The sequence below is a fragment of the Aphis gossypii genome, chromosome 1 (genome assembly GCF_020184175.1).
Source record: "Aphis gossypii isolate Hap1 chromosome 1, ASM2018417v2, whole genome shotgun sequence".
Classification (NCBI taxonomy): domain Eukaryota; kingdom Metazoa; phylum Arthropoda; class Insecta; order Hemiptera; family Aphididae; genus Aphis; species Aphis gossypii.
Window position 1 is genome coordinate 10,897,769 of NC_065530.1, and position 23,622 is coordinate 10,921,390.

At 33.2% G+C, this 23,622-nt stretch overlaps 2 protein-coding genes across 6 annotated transcripts in view; one reads left to right on the forward strand and one right to left on the reverse strand.

Moving 5' to 3' along the window:
* Nucleotides 1-16,969, forward strand: part of LOC114130748 (E3 ubiquitin-protein ligase MYCBP2) — a 272,960-nt gene extending 255,991 nt beyond the window's left edge. For both annotated transcript variants that reach the window (XM_050203587.1, XM_050203594.1), the window contains exons 42-68: nt 424-573; nt 940-1,018; nt 1,114-1,298; nt 2,744-2,895; nt 3,521-3,726; nt 4,416-4,592; nt 5,240-5,543; nt 7,577-8,168; nt 9,191-9,456; nt 9,541-9,685; nt 10,106-10,353; nt 10,993-11,309; nt 11,375-11,465; nt 11,534-11,764; nt 11,844-11,958; nt 12,033-12,223; nt 12,290-12,418; nt 12,498-12,758; nt 12,860-13,192; nt 13,263-13,496; nt 13,786-13,914; nt 14,018-14,293; nt 14,557-14,748; nt 14,880-14,987; nt 15,481-15,663; nt 16,210-16,480; nt 16,685-16,969. In XM_050203587.1, coding sequence (XP_050059544.1) covers nt 424-573; nt 940-1,018; nt 1,114-1,298; nt 2,744-2,895; nt 3,521-3,726; nt 4,416-4,592; nt 5,240-5,543; nt 7,577-8,168; nt 9,191-9,456; nt 9,541-9,685; nt 10,106-10,353; nt 10,993-11,309; nt 11,375-11,465; nt 11,534-11,764; nt 11,844-11,958; nt 12,033-12,223; nt 12,290-12,418; nt 12,498-12,758; nt 12,860-13,192; nt 13,263-13,496; nt 13,786-13,914; nt 14,018-14,293; nt 14,557-14,748; nt 14,880-14,987; nt 15,481-15,663; nt 16,210-16,480; nt 16,685-16,800 — 5,681 coding nt within the window. In that variant the 3' untranslated portion in view covers nt 16,801-16,969. The remainder of the gene's footprint in view (nt 1-423; nt 574-939; nt 1,019-1,113; nt 1,299-2,743; nt 2,896-3,520; nt 3,727-4,415; nt 4,593-5,239; nt 5,544-7,576; nt 8,169-9,190; nt 9,457-9,540; nt 9,686-10,105; nt 10,354-10,992; nt 11,310-11,374; nt 11,466-11,533; nt 11,765-11,843; nt 11,959-12,032; nt 12,224-12,289; nt 12,419-12,497; nt 12,759-12,859; nt 13,193-13,262; nt 13,497-13,785; nt 13,915-14,017; nt 14,294-14,556; nt 14,749-14,879; nt 14,988-15,480; nt 15,664-16,209; nt 16,481-16,684) is intronic.
* Nucleotides 16,970-21,997: 5,028 nt separating this feature from the next.
* LOC114128407 (uncharacterized) overlaps nt 21,998-23,622 on the reverse strand; it is a 102,904-nt gene continuing 101,279 nt past the window's right edge. For 3 of the 4 annotated variants that reach the window (XM_050207819.1, XM_050207811.1, XM_050207813.1), the window contains exon 43: nt 22,202-23,087. In XM_050207819.1, the coding sequence (XP_050063776.1) occupies nt 22,347-23,087 (741 nt within the window). In that variant the 3' untranslated portion in view covers nt 22,202-22,346. Of the gene's footprint in view, nt 22,173-22,201; nt 23,088-23,622 lie in introns of those variants that run through there. The other variant, XM_050207822.1, reaches the window with a different exon arrangement.

Sequence of the window (23,622 nt, forward strand, 5' to 3'; positions counted from 1 at the left end):
TTCATGAGACTGGGCCAAAAGTTCCTATCCAGTTATGACCGTTCTGATAAAAACCAGACCAGTCATAGAATACTATAGATTCTAAAGTATAAATAGGCCCCCAAATAAATAATAATAATAATTTTTGAGAATTTGATTGTCACGTGAATAAATAGTGGAGATGAAAAAAATAGTCGCTTTTCGTGAACCCGGTCAAACCAGCCGATAATACTAAAAAAGGTGTAATAAAAATATCGAAAATTTATTGTAGGCATGTATTTAAAATCGACGTACAGACATATGTAAGTATGACAATTAACAGAATGAGTACAGTCGTCACTTGTCCGAAGATAAATTTACGATATTGAATATTGGAACTATAATATTATTATCACGAAAACCCACGTGAAATCGGTCGAAATTTACATTTAAAATTGTTTACAGAAATAGAACGACAAGACCAGCGGTCTTTCGTGCAGCGAATAGACAACGAGATTAGAGACCTGAAAGTGACCAACAGAAGTAACAACGCCAACACACAGCCTCAACGTTTCAATTCGAGTTTGTACGTGATCGAGCAGTTGGACACGACGGGTGAGATAATATTAAGTCCATTCGTGTTTTTTCATGATTCAAAGCGTATTTAACTGGAAACATTCAATTATGTGGCATTCATATTTTATAACGTATAATACATTTATCATGTTTCTTAACAATAATTTCTATTTTATTTTCATTTCTACCAAGCGTAAAGCCACTCACAATAACCTTAAAATTGTATTCGAAGACTCTAGAGATAGCTTTAATAATATATTCGAGATAATAGACCAAAATGTTTTTCATAAACGTACTTTTCTATTTAACACGGTGCCCTTTCTATTTTCAATTGGTGTATCAGGATTCTCTCGATAATTATAGATTACTTCAGGGGCTAAAGTATGCGTCATTTGTGATTTTCAGATGACAACGATATCAAAATCGAAAAATTGGAAAAACAGTACTCGCCGAAACGGAAGAAGGACGTGAAAGCAATAGAAGGGTAAGTATAGCGAGAAATCGTCGACGATAGCGTTCGCATTAACATTATTTGAACCGATATGACTATAAAATATTATAATTTGTTGACTTTTCTAGATTGAACGCCAACCCTTTGCCGGTGCCGTATCACCGACCCGTCGCGGTCGGCCAAGACAGCAGGTTGAGTAACGGAAACATGGTGATGATACCGCCTAGTAGTCCGCGCAAAACGGCCGGAAACAAGTACGCAGCTGCGGCTAAACAACAACCTTATAAAAACGCGAGCAAACCGGAAGTCATGAGTGAGTAGATTAGTTATAGTATACATTATTACTCATATAATATTAATAATATCGATGATAATATAATTCCGTTTAATGATGCATTTAGGGTTTTTGAGGATGCAACACATATATGTTGTCTCCTACGATTGCGTAGCATAGCAAATTACACTCAGCAGATCACGTTTAGCTCCGTTAGTTTAAAAATTAGAGTGAATTAACTATTATCATAAAAATTGATAGTAACCACGTTATTTGTGTTTGTATGTTAGTTTTTTTTACTATAGTTCAATTTTTTAACGAGTTATATGCGCATATGATATAGCGTAAATTAAAAATGCTCATAACTCGCTTAAAAACTTAATAATCTTAAAAAAACCATCTATCAAACTCACATAATGTTCTTACCATCAAGTTTCATAATAGGTTGATTCACTCTAATTTGTAAACTAACGAAGCTAAACGTGATCTGCTGTGCGTAAATTTGCTATGCTACGCAATTATAAGACGGGGACAACACATGCGGGTGTTGCGTCCTCTTAAGGGTATGTTTAGTGTTTAAGTACCTCGAATAAAAGCTAATTTAATCGAGGTTGGTCACACCTCCACATCTCTCAACCCGAATTAAAACTGTGCTACTTTAATAATTCCGTAAACAGAAAATATACTTTCAAAACAATGTATAGGCCGTTTAGTTTAAATGGTTAAATATTATTTTCTAAAATAAAATATATTACATATTATTGCAAATTTAAGTGGCGTTTAAACATTATTACTTTATTATTTAATTTATGCAGTCATTATTATAGTAATTAACATATATTACACAAAATTCAACCCTATATCTCTTTAGACTTATATACTATTGCTAATATAATAAATTACACTTAATTATAGTGCATTATATAATTGTATAATATATACTGGCAAAAACATTATTTAGATTACACCGTATTTATTTTCTCGGAATCAACGTTAAGCACTTGAGCATTATAGTTACATTGTTGTTTGATATTGATCGATCAACTTTCATCAAATAGTCAATAATGCTCCATTTTCAACATAATAGCAGTATTATGCTGGTAAAATACAACCGTATATTATACCAATATATAAATAAGATTGATACAGCAGTAACGAAAATTTATGGTACACCAAATAATGAAAAATCATTTTAATAATTTAATAAAAAAAAATAATGTGTCAACGAAATATTTTTAGGTACACAGGTTAAATCAGAATAATTAATTTTAATCAGGTTAAGTCAGTTATTAAGTTAATAAGTTAAAAGATTTCATTATTTACATATTTTTAATTAGATTTTTATTTTTAAGTTAGCGAAAAATGGTAACCTGAGTTGAAAATATTGAGATTTAATTTCCTGGCATTTTAAAACTTATCGCAGTCAAATAATATATATAAATATGCGCACTTCGCTTATAACCGTGTACCATTACTCGTTCCAGGTTCCAGAAGAACGGCGTACAACCATTCACTATCGGCGTCCAGCGATACCACAGCACCTCCGACCACCAGTTCGTCTTCGATCGACACCCATATGACCTCAAGCTTGTCCACTTCCGTCGAGAGCTCGACAGACCAACCGGAAATGCCGACAGTACGTCATCGCATCCATACCAGATTATTAGTTTCAATTGTTAACCGTCCTTTTGACCTCATCGATATTAAACAGATGACCAAAAAATATAGCGATCTTTTTGTCGTGACGTCAATCATTAATTAAAAAAGTTTTTGAACAATTTCATTAAAATGTACAGTTTTGTTATTCTTATACGACTATTATTAAATGACGTACACCGTGAACAATTAAAATTATGTCTCAGTATAAAAAAATATATATGCCTTTTCTGTTTAATTTGAAATTACGCGTCTACAATGGGTATCAGCTACATTTGTTTTAAATATTTTAATTACAACTATATACTAATTAAGATAATATTTAAAATATTTAGATACAATTATACAATTCTTAAACACATCTATATATTTTAATAACGATTATATTTGTTTTGTTAGTCCCTCGCTTTGATATAATGAATCTAAACTTTAGCATAATCTCTGTCGTCCGCGTATGGTTTACCCGCATTAGTGGCTTTTTAATAGTAAAACAAGTTTGTTAATTTGGTTATAATTAAATCAGGAAACAGATGCAAAGTTCTAATGAAACCTTTGTAGTAATATAAGTTATCTCAATTATTTCGTTTTGTATTTTTTGTAAACAGAAAGTAGAAATGTGCCCTGGTGTAGCACAAGCAGCCACACAAACGACACCGGAAAACGAGAGAGTCAGTTTTGTACCTCATAGTAAACGAAAACCCAAATGCGTACTCAAAGCTCGTTCAGATTCTAAGAATGAGTTTAAAATTGAATCAGTTTCTTCATCGGAATCAAAAGATAGTCAACAAGAAGTAATAATACAAGAGCCTAAGTAAGTTAATTTAATTATGTCAATATTTAACTAAATGAATACTAACTAAATCATTAGTTTAATAATGGAACCAATAGCGGTTATACTTAAACCGCTATTAAAATACAGGATGATGTTAAAAAAATAAAATAAATACAATTACTGGTTTCGTTTGATAATTATACTTTCAAAAGATATTTTATGAAATTGATATACCTACTTAAAGTAGTATATCATATTTACGTACAATTAAAATTAAATTCATTTATAATAATATTATTTGAACTAAATTCATAATATTCAAATAATTATATATTGATAATATATTATTATATAGTAAACTAAAGTTAATTAAGAAAAACGACAAATTGTGTAGATAATAAGTATGTAAATACAAATATTCACTCACGACATACATACAGATGCTGGTTTTATAATTTTTTTATTTTATTCGTACCAATAAGGTAGATATCCTGCTTAAACAAACTTTAAGGATTATTCTGCATTTATTTTTATTGTATCGAAAACATTTTTTCTCTGTGTCTATGATAATTTACTTAGAACTTCCGTAATAAATCAATAAACAACGTGTGTTAACGTAAATCATTGTTCTTTGCCAACCTGTGAATCACAAATCTCATAAACGAAATTGTGTTATAAATATTTTAGTTATTTGACTGAAATTAATGGTATTTAACAAAAACATTTAGACAAACCGTGAAAATGGCGTTAAGTCCGTCGATGGCAGAGAGCCTGCGAGCCGTGTTCGCCGCGTTCCTGTGGCACGAAGGCATCGTTCACGACGCCATGACTTGCGCATCATTTCTGAAGTTTTACCCGAGTCTTCCAAAGAACGGTGCGGTGGTGACGAAGCGGATGACTGAAAGGTATGTGTAAATAGCGCGCACTAACCATAAAATAATGAAAAGCGCGTACACGCAGTGAATAATTTATTATATATTAAAATATCTTCGACGCAAAAATCTGATAATGCATATTCAGTCATACCATAAACTATTTCTCTGCAGTGAGTTTTAAATCAAATGGCACCCAACACGGTATTTCTATATATTTTGACTCGTTTACTCGGTAGTAATCGGTAGGTTTTGTACACTCGAGGCAGGGCCATTTTCCATCTGCTATTGCCGTGTTAATCTGTACCATAGAATACCTGTCGTGGGAATTCATAGAAAGAGTTAAATTAATAGTGCTGGAAACATATACATATTACATTATTAAGATTCTGAACACATTTTGAATACTTACCACTTGTCAATTTCAGCTAGTAGGGTAGGTTTATACTTATGTATGGGAACTAATAAAAACATACATGATTAAATAGTTTTATGGTGGTGAATGGTGATATAAAGTAACAGGCAAGTATTACGTTTAAAATCGTGTGTGCGATCTCCACTGATTTTTCGACTGTAAATCTAAGCCTCGTATAATATGTATAGACTTAAAAATTGAAGTCATCATATTATAATAATGACATGATGATTGTGAGAAATTTAATCCGACCCGTTTCCTGCAGGAATAAGGACCGTGGTCTCCAGAGGCATTCGGTGGAGGTTACGACCGGCGCAGGTGGTTACCGGCACATCCGACCGAACGAAGTGAACCGACCAAAACCCGTAATGACGTTGCCGGCCGAAGGAGCAATCACCGAAGAGAGCATGACCAGTTCCGGTAACTCAGAACTAGCAGACAGCAATCACGCGCAAATGGAATCTGCCGGTGGTACAGCCGATGACGGCAGGACGACCATAAACTTTCTACCGCCCGCCCTCAACTGTATGGTTCGGTTGTGGGACGAGATCTCCGCCGACATGCTACAGGTAAGACCTCAGAAATATTATGTAAGAACACACTTATGATACGAAATTAAAATAACCAAAAAAAAAAGGCGTAATCGTGATTTTGTGTATTTAAACGCATTTATATTAATCTATTGTATTATTATTTATTTACAAACAATACGTAACGCACAACTACATAGGTACCTTTCAAAACTTGTGTAGATATTAATCTATTATTAAATTATGTTGACTCGTACACACGTGTTGTTGTACTCTAAAACATACTTTGTATGTTTTACAGTTAATTAACCTCCACTAAGTTTATTAGTATTTTTAATTATACATAAATAATACTGTAGCTTTAAAAAAACTATATTATTTCAAATTAAATATATAAGCGGCGGTTCGTACGACCTGCTTCCCTCATTTGCAAACATTTATAATGCACGTGTGATTTTTTTTCCCCCGTAATACCGAGAATAATTGTTTTAATAATAACATCCATCTAAATTTTAACAATTAAATACAATAGATTAAAATGTAATAAATAACAATGGATTTCTTAGAAAAAAAACACTATAATTATATTATATAAACATTTTCATTCATACACTAAATAATATAATTTAAAATGTTTAATGGATAAATAAACGTTGTTATTAAAATTTAGCACAATGGCATAAATATTTTATAGAATGAAAGTCACAATAGTAATGCGTTGAAATGGAATAATAATGTTCTCTTTACGACACTCATAAAAGTTACGTTCAACGTACGATATAAAATATTAATATGAATTTGTTATAATTTATTAAAACTAATTTTCCCATTTGTATTTATTTAGTTTTCCATTATTATTGTCTTTATTGGCTGGTTTCACATCAGTATATTGTTATATTTAGTATAGTAAAACAAAGTAATGAAGGCAACACAAACCAACATTATCTTGTTGGAAAACGATGGGTAGTTTTTTATTTTGTTTTACTAAACATATTAAATAATAATGAAAATAATAAATGAAACGGTTAGAGATAAAAAAAAAATAGTCGTCTGTATCTAAATTACGGATGAATAAACCGACGTACGTAATATTATTCCGTTAGATTTATGTGTGTTCTTGTGCCGTATTTTGCAAATATTCTCGAGGATTTTTTCGTACCCTTTGACTGTAAGCTTGGATTCAGACTAAATTTATGAGGTTGAAAGTGTTTTATGGACCCTGAAAATAGTGTCCAGTTTTAGTGTCTGTATAATAGACGTTTATTTAAACTGATGTTTCTTTTTACGTAAAAAAAAACATCGTGCCTTTATATTAAAATATTATATAAACACGACGTTATAATATATAACAACATACGTTGTATAATTTGTTATGTATCACTTATTTAACTTTATATTTTTATTCATTGATATATGATAAAGCTGGTTTTAAACATGTTATTTGTATATAAATTATTAATTTAAATGAAAAAAAAATATATGTTTTAATTAGTTTTATGTTATAATTGTTATAAAACAGAAGTTACATGGCCATAATTCTAAAAACAGTTAGGCTTAAAACGGTATATTTAAGTGCGAAATAAAAATCAAATTTAAGAATTTGAAAGGATTTTGATAAAACACTAATTTAACCAATTATATAATCTAATATATATGTAGAATGTAGATGTATGTTAAAATAGAATAAAAATATGCAAAATATATTATTTTACATTGCCATTGCAATGATCTGCTATAATATGGACGAAATAAGACTTCTTTGGAACACCTATTTGTTGCGGTCCAGAAAAATATTATTTTAAATTTAGTAAATTTATCAGAAATAGTTACCCACACTTGTGTGACCGAATAAATTAGTAGTGCGATTTAGTGGTTATTGGGAGGGGAAGATAAATTGTACATTGGTTTTAGGTATTGGTCGTTCTGAGTGTTTCGATTCGTACGCCGGTTAAAGTCAGTTGTAGAAGTACGATAGGCGCATAATCCCATGTATTTTCCATAACTAAACATACCTACGTGAATCCGTGATAATAATATTATAATCTAATTAAAAACACATCATCGTTTTGCAGATAATAACTTCGGTTGGCGTGGTACGTTCGTCTTCTCCCGGACAGATGACAAACTTCGGCGGCAGACACGGCGACAACGACAATAGCAGATCGCGCGCGGGCATGAACACGCCCGTTCACAACGAGCACATTGTCCGACTGATGTACAACTACCAGTGCAGAGAGCCCATGTCCTGCGAGCTGTGCGGCGACATGTTAACCGTGCCCGTGTCCTATCACATGCTCAAAACCCATCCGGGATGCGGTCAGAGCAGCAACGGACGCGGTTACACCAGCAACGGTACCTACAAGTCCGGCTGGTCGGGCGATTGTGGCGAGGGCGGTATCGCTTGGTATCTACTGTGCGAATCCTGCCGTCACGGTTACATGAAAAACGCCAAGCCGCAACAGGCTCCGGTCGTCAGCTTTAAGTGCGCCGATCCGCCAGACATACGGCGTGCGAACAACATGGCCGCTAAGATGGCCGAACAGATCGCTCAAAACCGATATCCCTACGAAGACAGCGACGATAGCGACGATAGCTCGTTGGCGGCGAAAGTTGCTAGTAGCGTTCAGTTCTGCAGTTCCGCCGAGCAATCTAAACAGCTCGCCGGTCAGTATGCCTATTCTGCAGACTATATACTTTATTTAAGTGTTATCACAATCGTCGAGAGACTAACGCGATAAGAGATTTATTCGTCAGTTAGAGATCGAGTTCTGACGATAAACGAATCGAAAGTTTTAAGATTATATTGTTATTCGATTTAATTTGCAATATTATGTGCCAGTGCACTATCGGTTTTATGAGAAAATTAAAGTAGGAGTACCTATGTAGTATATAATTTTTTTTCGACTTTAGCGTGATACGAAACTTCAATTATTAAGACTTGAGTAACAATAGTTAGGTTCAGTGTAAGTTTGAACGTGGCTTATAACGTTGGTTATACGACGTAATGTATAAATTGCGGTAATACCAAAATCTCAAATTATCTATTTTATTCGGTAGCCCATAACCGCAAATTCGTTTTACGTTTTTATATTTAAGTAGTGAGATAAAAACGCAAAAATAGATTGTATTACCTAATGCAATATCGTACCCGTTACACTGTAAGTTTTAGTTTAAGATTTAACGCTCATTGTAATAACTAATTCTCAAATATTATGGTATTTTTATGTTTTAAAAATAAGAGTGATGGAGTTAAGTTGAAGTTTAGTTTTATCATATATTAAAGTTTTTTAAAAATGTCCATATTGCGTTATTTAAAAACTGTAGACTTCAAATTTTCCAATTTAATTTTAAGTTAATCATTTTTTATAATTATACTCGTTATATTTCTAAATTTAAAATAATCAAATTCAAATTTTTATTTTTTTTAAATTAATTTCAATATCACTGTAATAGCTCGATTAAAAATGAGTATGATTTTTATAAAATAAAAAAAAGGTAATTTTTTGCTCTTATGGGTTAAAGCCATCTAGAATATCGTTGTATAATATCTATACGGTTTGACAAAATATTTATGTTATTAATTTATAATTATTTGTACACAAATAAAGTTACTTTTATTTTTAAATGCCCAATTGAAAAAAAATAAAAAATAAAATTAAAAACATTATACGTTTTTTTCGAATCAGGCACTGTGAATCACTACAACGACGAGCTAATTGACAGTCTACACTTTACGTTCAAAGAGAACGCCATGTTTCTATTGGACTTGGCCAGCACCAGCGGTGGAAGATCAACCAGCGACGAGCAGTCCTCATCATTGGGCCCTTGGGCCGTAGGCGAGTTTAAATGCCTGGGTAACCTCGAGGCTCCTGTAGCGGGTAAACAACTACTGCAGTCAGAAACTTGCAACGACGCACTTTTGCAGCATCTTCATAACTGCGATTCGTCGGGGGTGCGTATTTATTCATCCCGACCACCGATGAACAGTGTTGTATTTTTTTAAATTTGTATTTTATACACTTTTCTACCCTTCCAGGTCTTGTCTCCAGGCAAAGATATGGTAGACGGAATCGTGATGCGGAGCTTTCACCGGTCCGTGTCGATGGACATCGAGAAGTCACCGCTGAGACGGCCAGACATGATCAACCGTCGCAAACGGATAAATAGTACCATCGACCCTGGTATGTATTTTTTTTTCGAAGTCGAGCAAAATGGTTGTAAGTCCATAATATAGTAAATACTTTAGCTAAGACCGAGTACATTTCGTAGTGATTTGTTTGATTATTCGAGATTTTTCAAATACGTAACCTTACAGTGTAGATTATACCGTTCATCAGTAATGAATAATGTATAATATTAATCGTATTTAACTGCACATGACAATACGATTGTTATTAATTTATTATTTTTAAGTTGTTATTATATAAAAATGTGTGAACGTATCGTTACGATACCTGTATTGAATATGTAGTGCAAAAATGTCGGTCTTCTCACCAATTTAAAATATTTATATGACGTAAAATTAATAGACATATCATATAGTAGAATAGTTATGAGTAAAGGTCGATTTAAAACACATTTATTTTATGTTTTTCTTTTAGACAACGGATTATCACAGGTGTGTATGCCCTCGGCGGCTTTACAGGCGCTCGTTCCTTGCGTCGACAACGCTACGATGGTAGGTTGTTCAGCAGACGGTGTAATATCGAACAACGAAAATGTATCCGAGATAAACGTTTTGAACAGACCATCAATGGCGTTTATTGTCGAAGCTCACAATTTAGATGATCTCAAATGGGCGATGAAACATGCGGTGAGGAAAGCTGCGTGTCGCAGTTACGCTCTACAAGTAAGTTATAAATATTATAGTATTATTCTATAATATATTATTATTTTGGAATTTACAAATGCTATTGGTATATAATTTATAACAGATGACTTAAGTACTAGACACGTTAATCATCTGCGTATTCATTCAGAAAGTAAATTATAGATAAATTTAATTAAATTGCATATTTTATGCCTTTATAGTAAACACATACATTTTAAATTCAAATTAATTAACTCTTATTTTTATAATTTACAAGGTTAAAAAATATTCAAAATTATGATCATTTTTAAAATAAATCTTCTGTGCAAGTGTATACATAGTAATTGATAAAAAAAAAAAAAAAATTATATAAATGTTAATAGACAAATATATTTTCTGTTTTCGTCTAAATTACTCTCCGATTGCACAACTAGGATTTATTTTCAGAGTAGGTTTTTTAGAATATTATCGATTTATCAAAAGAGCAATAAATCATATTAACCTGTATTTTTAAATTTTTTAAGTACACATTTTAATTTTTCAGCACACCAAGACCATAATCGTTATTGATTTAGTTTTTTTAGTTTTACGTTCTAATGAAATAATGACTGATCGTACAATATACTTATATATATAAGTTGATTTTTATTTTGTACTTTTAAATTGTTTTTTAATCAGGCGCTCAATTGGTTGCTTCACGAAGTGTCTCAACCGTCATGTTTACACGATCTCTTATGGTGGTTTGTGATCGCGCTATCTGCCGAAATCCGTAATATTGAGGGGACCGACTACACTGATCCACGTTGTCGACATCCTCTAAGCGATTTATACTTAGCTGGAGACTCTATCAACCCACTACCGCAGGTTTTCTATAAGTTTTTGCAGACTGTCTCTGACCTGATGCTATACTTGCCACCAGGATCGGCATTGCAGATGATGGCTGTCCGCTGTTGGGATATAAATTTTACGGCATCCGATCACATGTTTTTACACAGGTAATAAACAATAACGACGAATGAATATTTTGGATTTTTCAACACCTTTTATTTTCGTTTTAAAGGAGTAAAGTATTCAGTAATATCAGCAAAATACTATCGCACAGCGAAGATTATCAAGACGTTTGCGAAGACACACAACCAGGCGTTGCCTCGGTAAGCGATCATATGTTTTTTTTATGTTGACAATTTGAATGAGTAATAACCGACTTTATACTGTATAGAATGATAACTACGTTGTGTCAGCGTTCAAAGACATAACGGAAAATACAGAAATCACAACGACCAGTCGACCGGCAATGGTTCCGAATTTAATAGATCGAACGACAGAAACGTTTTGGGAATCCAGCGAAGACGACAAAAATAAATTCAAAACAATCACGATACAATGCAATAATGCTTTGGAAGAACCAAAAGCACTTTACATTCATTTCGATAATTGTCGTGATTTAAATGTAAGTATTTCCTACATTTTTTGTACGATGGACGTTTGTAGGATTTAAAAACGTTTTTACTTGTATTGTTTTTAAACAGAACAAAATATCGACGGTAGTGTTTTCATCTGGTCAAACAGTTGAACAATTGAATAAAATACAAACATTCGATGTCGACACTCGTTTCAGTGGTTGGCTCGGAGTTTTCATACCTGGTAATATTTGGGGTTATTGAAAAACGCCATTGATATATTATCAATAATATATGACGTATCTGATATTTTTGCAGATCAATCGCACAAAGTTCTGTGCATCGAAGTTCGAGGAGGAGACACGTCAGTGCGTGTTAGACAAATCAAAGTTCTCGGAACTGTGTCAGGAAGTTCTCTACCGCATGGTCGTCAATACAATTACTCTACCATACAACATCGGCAATGTGAAAATGAAACACTAAAAGTGTTTCGATCGATCACATTCCAGGTAAAGACAAATTATTCAAACTATTTTCATAAGACTCATCCTACAATATTCTATTATCACCTTAAGGTTTTCGGGAAATTAATTCAAGGAAAAGAGACATCTATGGATTCCAGTGTTGAAGAAAGCAAAGATCTAAAAGAGCACATGGTCGGCATTTTGTTCAGTCAAAGCAAATTGACCCATTTGCAAAAACAAGTAATTATTCTTAAACGCAATAAAGTGACCGAACAAGTTTTACTAGTAATATTTGTGATTTTTTTTTTTTTGCGGCCAGGTTTGCACTCACATAGTAGACGCCATCCAAAAGGAGGCAATCATAATGCGCGAAGAATGGGAAAAGACAGTTTGCAAAAATGATACAACGTCCAATAATGGTATGGTCACTCCGACCGACTCATATTGTTTTGAAATGCTCTCGATGGTGTCCGCTCTTAGCGGGAGCAATGTCGGTCGATCTTATCTAGCAAATCAATATGATCTACTGTCGAACTTATTGAGTTTATTGCACACGGGCAGCGCCAGAGTACAAAGACAAGTAATGACCATGAACGATAATAATTTTTCTGAAATCACAAATATAAATTATGCATTCTAATGAAACAAAAACAAATAAAAAAATATATAACTATTTTCCAGGTAACTCTGTTACTCAAACGAGTACTGCCAGAAGTGTCCCCTAGTGCATTGGCTTCGTTGACCGGATCTAGAATCCCTTCTACCGGCTTCTCTATCACTAGCCCGTCCTCTAAAAGCTACCAGGTAGGACTGCTAGACAGTTTCCTCAGTGTCATCGCGAAAGCGTTGATATTGCAAGTAAAAGTGAAGGGCACAAACGGTAGCAAAGTCGTAAATTCGTTGAAGCTCTGTGACGTTGATTTAGACGAAAACGAATCGTTGTGGTATCTCAAAGGGGTTTCTCACAGAAAACTGGCTGATGACATCATTCAGATCCTATGGGACTTGTCAAATGTAAGCGATTACTAAGTTTGTCGCAGTTGAAAATAACATAACTTAACGTTTTGATATTTTTTTTGTTTAGGGAAAGTTGGGTGGTAATAAAAACTGGATCGACACGACCCGAGCGGCAATCGCGGAAAACATTTTGAACTTAACAAGGTTGAGTAAAGAACACAGAACAATGGAATCGTGCATTAAAAACCCCGTATTGTGGTTGGCTTTGGCTTCGCACTGTGTGTTGCATCCAGAGCACGCGGAGAGATTATCGTCCGGTCAATGGTTAAAACCCGAAGACTCAAAGCCTACTCCGCCGAGAGTAAGTATATCCCAGGAAGGTGTAAACCAATGCCCGTTGATTTTAAATACAAATCTTGTTGTACAAATTTTTGAATTTTTAACAATAAACTGAGTTAAGTGAATATCGATTTATCCACAATTATCTATACCAATACACTGTGCGTAAAATCGAATTAATTGTATCCAATGTGGTAAAACGGAAATGAATATTTATAATTGGCAATATTTCCTTTAGTTTTTTTTTTTAATGATTCATTTGATATCTAATTTTTAATAAATTGTAATAAACGTATAAAATACATTTTTAGCCGCTGTGTTCGAACCACGACGATGGCGAGACCGCGGCATCGATACAATGTCTAACGTGCGGAAATCTTTGCATTGACTGCGACAGGATATTACACTTGCACAGGAAAACCAAACATCACCAAAGACAAGTAAATATAATATACGACGACTACACACACGTATACTATACGTATACCGTTATACGCAAATGCGATAATTGAAAAATACCTAACTAACATGTGCGTAATTCAGGTGTGCAAGGAAGAAGAAGAAGCCATCAGAGTCGATTTGCACGAAGGTTGCGGACGTACCAAACTGTTTTGGCTTCTTGCACTAGCCGACAAGGCCACGTTGCAAGCATTGGTCGAGTTTCGCGACATGACATCCGGCTCCTCAGACTTATCGGCACCGGTCGCTCGGTCCAACGTGTTACAGCTCGCAAGAGTCGGAGTCTGCCGGTATTGTGGCATGGTCAGCAACGATGGATTACTCGCTATAGGCAACGTCTGTGCCAATGACGAGTGCCAGGTATAAAAATAAAATAAGGATTTATATATCATTATTATCCTTGTATGATCTATATTCGGAGTCACCCAAACTGTGATATGGATAAAAAACAAGATCTATATTTATAATAATTTCTTTTCAGTGAATTCGAACACGGTATTTGAAGTCGAATTTATGATCATAATTCATAATATATTAAACATGCTATCTATAACTAAGATTATTTTATTGTAATTTCATTTTTGTTTGAACTTAACCCATCGTTTAAATAAAATAATTTGCAGTTACACGCCCAAACCGGATGTCAAAGGATATTGAAATGTGGTCATCTGTGCGGAGGCATCAAAGGCGAGACGAAATGTTTACCATGCTTGCACGGGTGTGCCTCCGATGAAAATCCGTCACTCAAACAAGATGCCGATGACATGTGTATGATTTGCTTCACGGACGCCCTGTCCGCCGCACCGTCCATACAGGTATAACTACGGACGTTTTTTAAATATTATTAACACATCGATCATATGTTAATACGTTTGAAATAAATTGACCGCGATCACCCGAGAATATGAAAAAAAAGATGTTTATAAAAAAAACATTATCGTTTCAGCTAACCTGTGGACACGTGTTCCACTATCAGTGTTGCAAGAGGGTGCTGGTCAACAAATGGACTGGGCCAAGGATCACTTTCGGATTTCAACAGTGTCCGATCTGCAAGGTGAGTATCGCGATTGTCACATAATATTACATGGATTATTCAAAATGATTCATCAGATTCCAATCGCTTATGTATTTTTAGTTTGTAGGTTTAGACTTTAGAGTAATATATTATAATTTATTAAATAAAATAATAATATTTAAAATGTATATACATACATATAATATATATATACATTTTCTGTGTTTCATTTGAACGCAATTCCCCTGCTCATACGAACGACATATAGTCGGAATTTCAAATCGTTTCATACATACTCGTTGTAATTTTCTACTACAAATATTTTTGATCTTTTGTGGTTCGTAATTATACAGTGTCATAGTACTTACATAGTATCTTAAACATATCTCTAAGAAAAGAAGTCACGTGGCGAAAGATTGGGTGACCTAGAAAGTCAGGTGCAAAGCATCTTAATGATGATTCATTTTGATTAACCCTGTATTATCAGGATCACTTGTTTTATTTATTATTTATTGTTGTATGTGTGATATAGACTCCGATAGATCACGAATGCCTCGCCGAAGTTCTGGATCCGATTAAAGAGCTGATGGCCGACGTCAAGCGAAAGGCTCTGATGCGTTTGGAATACGAAGGTGAATGTACAATAAAAAATGATCACGCGGCCGTGTACGCTATGGAGAAGTATGCATACTATGTATGCTTCAAGTGTAAAAAGGTAAGTCGACGACATCATCAATAATTTCTATAAGCAATAATATTAAAAAAAAACAAAACAAATATGAGATTATTTAATTCAATACATACATTCTATGAATGAAGATTATAAACATAAACTTAACTATTTTTATTAGTATTACACGTATTTTAAAAATTGATCACAATAATATAATGACTTATAATATATATTTTTTTTCGTTTGAATATTAAGATACCATATTTTATGTATTACATTTTTAAGAGCATATTTTAAGTGCATATATTTTTTTATTTCTTAGTGTATAAGTGCGTACATATTTTGAGGTTTTTAAGTACTTGAAATCCTCATAAGTCATAAATTATGATATTTACTATTAAATAATCAAATAAATATTCCATCCTAACACATATTTATTCCAGACGCATTTAGTTTACATTTATGCCCACTCGCAACTTTTGATCAAGTCTTTCAAACGATCCTCAACACACACGCCATGGGATTTTATATCTATAAATACTGTTTTTCGTTTGATCTTAATATTCGCTATTTAATCATGTTTTACAGGCCTACTACGGGGGCGAAGCTCGGTGTGAACTGGACGTGGGTGGAACCGATTACGATCCCACCGAACTGGTGTGCGGCGGATGCAGTGACGTAGCCCGAGCTCAGATGTGTCCTAAACACGGCACCGATTTGCTCGAGTACAAATGTCGTTATTGCTGTTCTGTTGCCGTTTTCTTCTGCTTTGGGACAACGCACTTTTGTAACGCTTGTCACGATGATTTTCAGCGCGTCACTAACCTGCTGACCGATGAACTACCACCGTGCCCCGCAGGTAAGCGATTTTTTTTTTAATAAAAATAAGTATAATATTTCAATGTCCACAAAAAAATAACCGACATACCACCCAAATTCACATAATCATTGTCGCATCTCGAATTTTATATTGTCTCTATCACAAACAAAATTTTTGTAGAAATTATGTTTTAAAATATTCTGTTGACTGTACCGTTTATTGATATTTTCTCTATTCCCGCAGGACCGAGAGCAACGGCTCTGAACGTAGACGAATGCCCACTTCACGTCAAACATCCTCCGACGGGTGAAGAGTTTGCGTTGGGATGTGGAGTGTGCCGAAACGCTCATACGTTTTAAACAAGACTATTACGACTCATTAACAGAATATTATTATACTGCTGTAACATTTGTATAATATTGAAAACGAAAACTCTGCCCGGTCCATACATTTTTCTGTCTTTCTATTCTTTCGCCGTTGTAATCGGCAAATACTGCGACCTTTACTTCTCCGAGTCGCCTATACCTATGCCAAAACAAAAACAAATAAAAAATCAATCGATTTTTTGCTATAAATCGAATGTCATACATAAAAAATATATCCGTAGCCATATAATCGTAACAAATGTACACCGTAATAAGTTCCTAATATTTTCCTAGAATCGGAATCATCTGGTTCAGTTTTATATTTTAACGTTATGCGGACCGCGCAGAGTTCTCGTCTTTTATCGCGTGTCAATCGGATACGCGTAGACACTGTTATATCCTATAATTTATTTACGTTATCAGCTTTTGCAGTACTTCGATACACTTATAATTGTGCGATCGTCTTGATTACGTATTGCGTACACAGTGTACACAATACGAATCATCACATAGTTTAATTTATTATTATTATTATTATAAATGTTTTGTTTGTTTTAGATAGTTACTAGTTAAATAAGACATAATGTTTAAGTGTAGTGTGCCAATGTCGATGTGATATTGTTTTTGTCTCCCCGAGCATTATGATGACCATATGGAATATATGCCGCGTGCGTATATCGTCCCATACGTAACGTTTTAGGGGGGGAGGTCAAAATAAATTTTTTTTTAAATGTAAGGTAATAAAGATAATAATAATATTATGGTGATATTTATTGAGCTACAAGTTTTTAATAATTTTTGTCCAGGAGAGGGCGAGTTCCCTATCTTGCCCCCCCCCCCATGGCCGTCCACGGTATCGTCTGACGTCGCGGTCATCATAATATTACATATTCCACCGACCCTTTACCTTAACCGACATTTTAGAATCTCAGTGTTGCTCTAGTAATATTTTCGTCTGTTACGTTTTATTTGTCGTTCGAATTTTATTCTAATAAAATAATACGCTGTTATTTCAACGCGATTAGTTAATAATACGTATTATAATAATATAATATACCTACCGTACAGTACATAGACCAATTCAATTCTGAAGATACCGAGAGAGTACGTCTTACGTGTATTATTTAAAATAAAGCGATTGAGCTCGGTCGTCGATTAAACCGAGTATTTCAAACCACGTGTATTTCATACGTAATCTAGTGTGAGCGTATTAATGATGATTAAAAGAGTGCACATCAATTGTACCACAAAAAAATATAGCGTCACGAATCGTAAATATATAACTTGTGGAATTTACATATTAATCTATTATTATGTAATTCAAAGGTTTTTGTTTTAATAATAAAATTAATTATCCTTAAGTATAATAAGTACATACAAATATAAAATGTGTTGTAGTTTAAATTCGTGAAAAAAGAAAAATAAGTGGACCTAATCCACATGGGAACTAAAGATTATACGATCGATATTTGACCATATTTTATTTAGGTAAAATAACCGTAGGACCCATACCAATAAATTCTTGCCGACCTATGTATGAATCGTATAAGTTTGGTCACTAACCTACGGTTATACTTACTTTAAAGTTCCACTAAAGTCACCGAATATCCTCAATGTATCGTGCAACTTTTCCGAATTTAAACACACGTCATGTCCATTCGTATTATGTTTTTATTGTTTGAAATCAGTCGGCGCAATTGATGTATATCTTTTTTACCATCATTAATCGTATTAAATATAGACAATTATTTTTATTTTACCTTTGACTATTATTTATTGATTCAATCGATAAACAATCATATTTTTCTCATTTATTTATTTTTATTTAATTTTGTTTTAGTAACTAAAACTTTCAACGTTTACTTAATTCTTCGCGTTTTCACTTTTATTGCAGTGCACCTTAGTCAAATTCTATAAAATATATCTAATGAATACACACACATTATTATGTACATCGTCAGAATTGTATCTGTGTAAGATTTTTAGTTTTTCCACCGTTCGTAAGACGTTTGGCACAATACGCTCCCAAGCCCTCCCCTTAAAAAAAAAAAATATTACATACGCTCATCACATCACTGCAGCAATAATTTAAATCTTCAGATTTAATGATCATTAGACCGTTTTAATTTTTATCGCTGTCCCTCGTCGTCCCACGCCAACCTGCGTTTTAAACCCGATTCTTAATAAAATGATTTTAATAGAATATTTTTCGCGTGATTTAATTTATTAATTTATTTTCAAAAAAAAAAAAATGTATTCGTTTAGAACAAGATGTAAATCGATAGCTTAGTATAATATTATAGTATTTATTACGTTTGGTTGCTCGTTTGTATTTTTTGTTAATTTGTAATTTTTTTTCCTCTCAATGGGATTCTTTATAGTTATATAATATTTACTATTTACCAAAATCTAAATGTGCAATATATATATTATGTGTTCGATGTTTTAAATACAATGCAACTATGATCTATATAAAAAAAAAATAGACGTTTTTATTTGTTGCACTTACTCTGGTCGTCAAGATTTTAACCACTTGCATTTATATTAATAATCGTAAGATGCCCTTAGCGAGGAAAAGAACTACTCGTTTACTGGCTGCAGCTTAGACACGACGTGCATATGTCCATAGAAGATTTATTAAAAATGAATACATATTACCGTGTCGAAGCGTTTTCGTTTTTCTTTGGCCGTTATTTATAGAAACAAAAATATAAATTATTTGCACATCATTTAACGTGTTCGTGCTGACGCTAACTGCTCTTATATTACAGTCGAACAGCCCAAGTTTCAATCATCTCAACTGATCGGAATATGAAAGCTAATTTCCTATGTGGAATAATATTCTCATCAGTGTTCATAAGATAACGACTTAATAACTTCACTGTATAAATTAAATTTCATTAATCGTCTCCTAAGCATACGTAAACAATATCTTATTAGTTATTTGTATTTAAAATGTTTAACTGAAAAATGAAAATCACTTACTATTCAAGTTGTATAGATAATACGACGTAAACAACTATAAAAGTAGAATAAATCGTACAAGTAGTTCATAGTGGTCAGAACAAGAATTATAAACACTGCGTTCCATTCCAAATCGTGTTCGTGTAAATATATATTTACAAAATATTTGTGTGGTATGTGCTATTTTTAACAACGAAATTCTAACATTTATTTCAGGTTATATTGTAATATATATTTTTTGTATACATTTTTAATTTATTAATTTTTTTTAATATTCTATTATAGCATACTTTACATCAATAAAACTCTAATCAGTTTTCATTTATCAGAATCTAAATACAGAATTATTAAAAATATCGATTGCATAATACACTTAAAGTTACTACAGATATACAGTTAGTGTTTATTTTAATTAAAGGAATAAAATATCGAATAGATATTGTTCAGTTTTAAATTATTATTTTATGAAGAAATGACTCTTCTTGCTAAGCATTATTATATACTTAAACCAAATTATATTAATTTTGATAACTCAAAAATGAGACGTATTAATTTGTTTTATAATTGAAAATAATGGTAAAATAAAATTTATTTTTATATAATTTATACTTAATATAGTATACTATTTATCATAATATTTTATCATACCTAACATATACATTGCCCCTACAATATACATTCAATGAAAATGACAAATATGAAGTTAAATTGCCTATTCAAAACGCCGTATAACCATATTTGTTTTTTAGATCTGTTTAACTTATAAAATCATTACGTATTATGATATTTAATTTCAATAGTATAACTATGATCACGCTTAATTATTAATTAACTTTTTCACCATACTACTGTGGATCTGTTTAAATTACATTTAATAAATATAATAAGAATAGCTTTTTCACACCAAAGTATGCTGTATAATACATATTATTATAATATAAATATAATAAATTTGTATTAGTACCTACCTTTTTCTTTGTGAACCACCAATATGGAAAAAAGCAGTTTTACCATTACTTCCCCTCATGCATTGTAGTGTATTGAAAGTTACAACAATATATTACAAACAGAGAATAGATACAATCAAAATCGGGAGAAAAAACAAACTCTGACTTCTTAGTCATCACAATAGATGTGGTTTTCGTCCCACTCATAAAAGGAAAAAATAAAGGTACCTAGTAATTTTAATATAAATATTATGTTTATGTTTTTATAATATCTGAGTGCAAATTTGTGAAACAGAGAATTTTCAATTTAATTTAAATATACCAAAATATCTAATTTAGGTATTACAATATTAACTAAACAAAATTACTATGTCAATATTTACTATAATTAAATAATTCTTAGTTAATTGTTAATTGATGTTCCTAAATACTGATCAAATGTAATTTGGATAGATTTTCCTAGAATATTCGTATTTATGCTATGAGTATATTATTATTAATTTATCGTTCCTTAAAAGTATTTTAGAGTACAACAAAAATCAAGTCCATTCAAATCCAAATGCAGTATTGTTACTGCATAAGACCGTAAGAGTTTTATAATATGAAGTGTATATACTTATATATAAATCGATAACTTTTGTAGGTATTTAATATGTATGATTTATTGTAAAAATGTACACACGAAAAATAACATAAAAATAGAACAAACATTCCGACGGCGAAAAATAAAAACCAGACTTATGAAAATGTTGTTATTAAAGACGCCAATGATATAACAATAACTCAGGTCTAGCGGTAAAATATTGAGCTGGACACGATGATGGATAAAATAGGTAGTATAATGTATATAAATATAATAATAAAATAGTAATAATATTTGTATAAACGGCATACGGCCAATGGCACGTGTGTATAATAATTATAACATTAAGAAATGCGAAAAACGGTTTCCAGAATTATATCAAACCGCTATGTGATAGTAATATTATGTACACTTATAAATTAAATGTCTAAGCTTTGGCAATAATGAAATAACACGTAAAATATCATATCTTAAATATAAAATAAAAATAAATTAAAAAAAAAAAAAAAAAACAACAGTTAAAAAGTAAAAACAAGATGTCTTACTATCCGAAACGGTATGTGCAGGTAGGTATATAATAATAAATGTATAATAATAGTTCGATAATAGCGTATTATGATTAGTTAGAGAAAAAAAACACCCTATCGAAGAGTGTGACGTTATCACCGTATACTGTTATAAAATAATATAAATATTTCACTGTTTCCAAAACGCGACGGCCTTTTTGAAATTGTCGGCCGTCTGAATGCGAATGGGTTCCTTGCGCTGAACGCCACCGGTGCTGCTCATACCAGCCGATGGTTTACTGCCGTCGTGTCGCTCGCCATCAAAGATCATCCTATTTGTCTTGCACAGGTTACTGACTCCGGTACCTGTGGGCAGCGGTACATCGTGAACGGGATGAGTGCTGTCATGGCGGTTTCGTGGTAGAGGAGAACGGGGATGAGTTGTGAGAGAAGAAGGTCCGCGAGTGGCCGGAGAAGATGAGCCATGGGTTGCGGGAGACGAGGAGCGACCATTTTTGGGTGACGGGGGGCAACGAGTTGTTACTGGAGAAAACGCACGACGAGTAGCAGGAGAAGAAGACGAATAGTAGCAGGAGAAGAACGGCGTATGGTAGCAGGAGAAGAAGGACGAATAGTAGCTGGAGAAGAACGGCGCATAGTAGCAGGAGAAGAAGGACGAATAGTAGCAGGAGAAGACGCACGAATAGTAGCGGGAGAAGAAGAACGTTTAGTAACGGGAGAAGAAGAACGAATAATAGCAGGAGAAAAATGACGAGTAGTAGTAGGAGAAGAAGGACGAATAGTAGCAGGAGAAGAAGAACGAATAGTAGTAGGAGAAGAAGAATGAATAGTAGCAGGAGTAGAAGAACGGTCAGTAATTGGTGGTGTTGATCGACGAGTGGGTGGTGGAGGAGAATGGTCCCGGTTGGAAGCTAGTGGCGTTTCTTCAGATACAGCCGAAGGACATTCGGGTGGCCGGACGAGCATCGCAGTCGGAGACGCTACAGACGGACATTCGCTAAAGCCGCTATCACTGCGATCGTCACACGCCTTATGACCACTGCCGCTTTTTGTCGTTTCGGTTGTCGTCATTTTTTGTTCTTCCGAAGGTGACTCGCCAATCGAATCTTCTTCTTTTAGACTTGCCATTTTTAGCTTTTGTAAAATGCATCTGGTTCCATTCCCATCTGTTGGTTCTGCTCCCCCTCCTCCACCACTACGTCTGCTAGCCGCTGACAGAATGGCCATCCTGCCCAGGGCACGTATTGCGTTGCCCGTTTTCTGATTACAGCACACACAACAAACAAAAACACACACAAGCACAAAAAAAAAACTTGTTAGACAAATCAAAAAACTACTGTGTTAAATAAAACAATGTTACATAACTTATTCATTGTATATATTGTATTAATGATTAAATGGTTAAAATTATGAGTTAACAGTGTTCGCCTTAAGACGAATGGGGGTAAAAATATACGTATATAAAGATTAAAGAGTTATTGAAGTTAAAAAATGTATTGTAATAATTGCTACATGTTCGCGCAGAACAAGATAACCCGAATTCATTTAAATTTATTTACGAAAGCTCAACATTAAAAAGGTAATCGAGTCTAAATGCATAAACAAGTTTGGTAAAAAACAAAAAAGTGGTCAAGTTGATACCGTTCTGCCGTATATTAGATGTAGATTGAATAGGTAACTATTATGCGGCTTTATATGAGTGTGTTAAATTTGTTATTCATGATAATATTATACAGTCATTAAAACGATCTGTCAGAGTATCAGTCTATAATATGACTAAGTATACTTCATAATA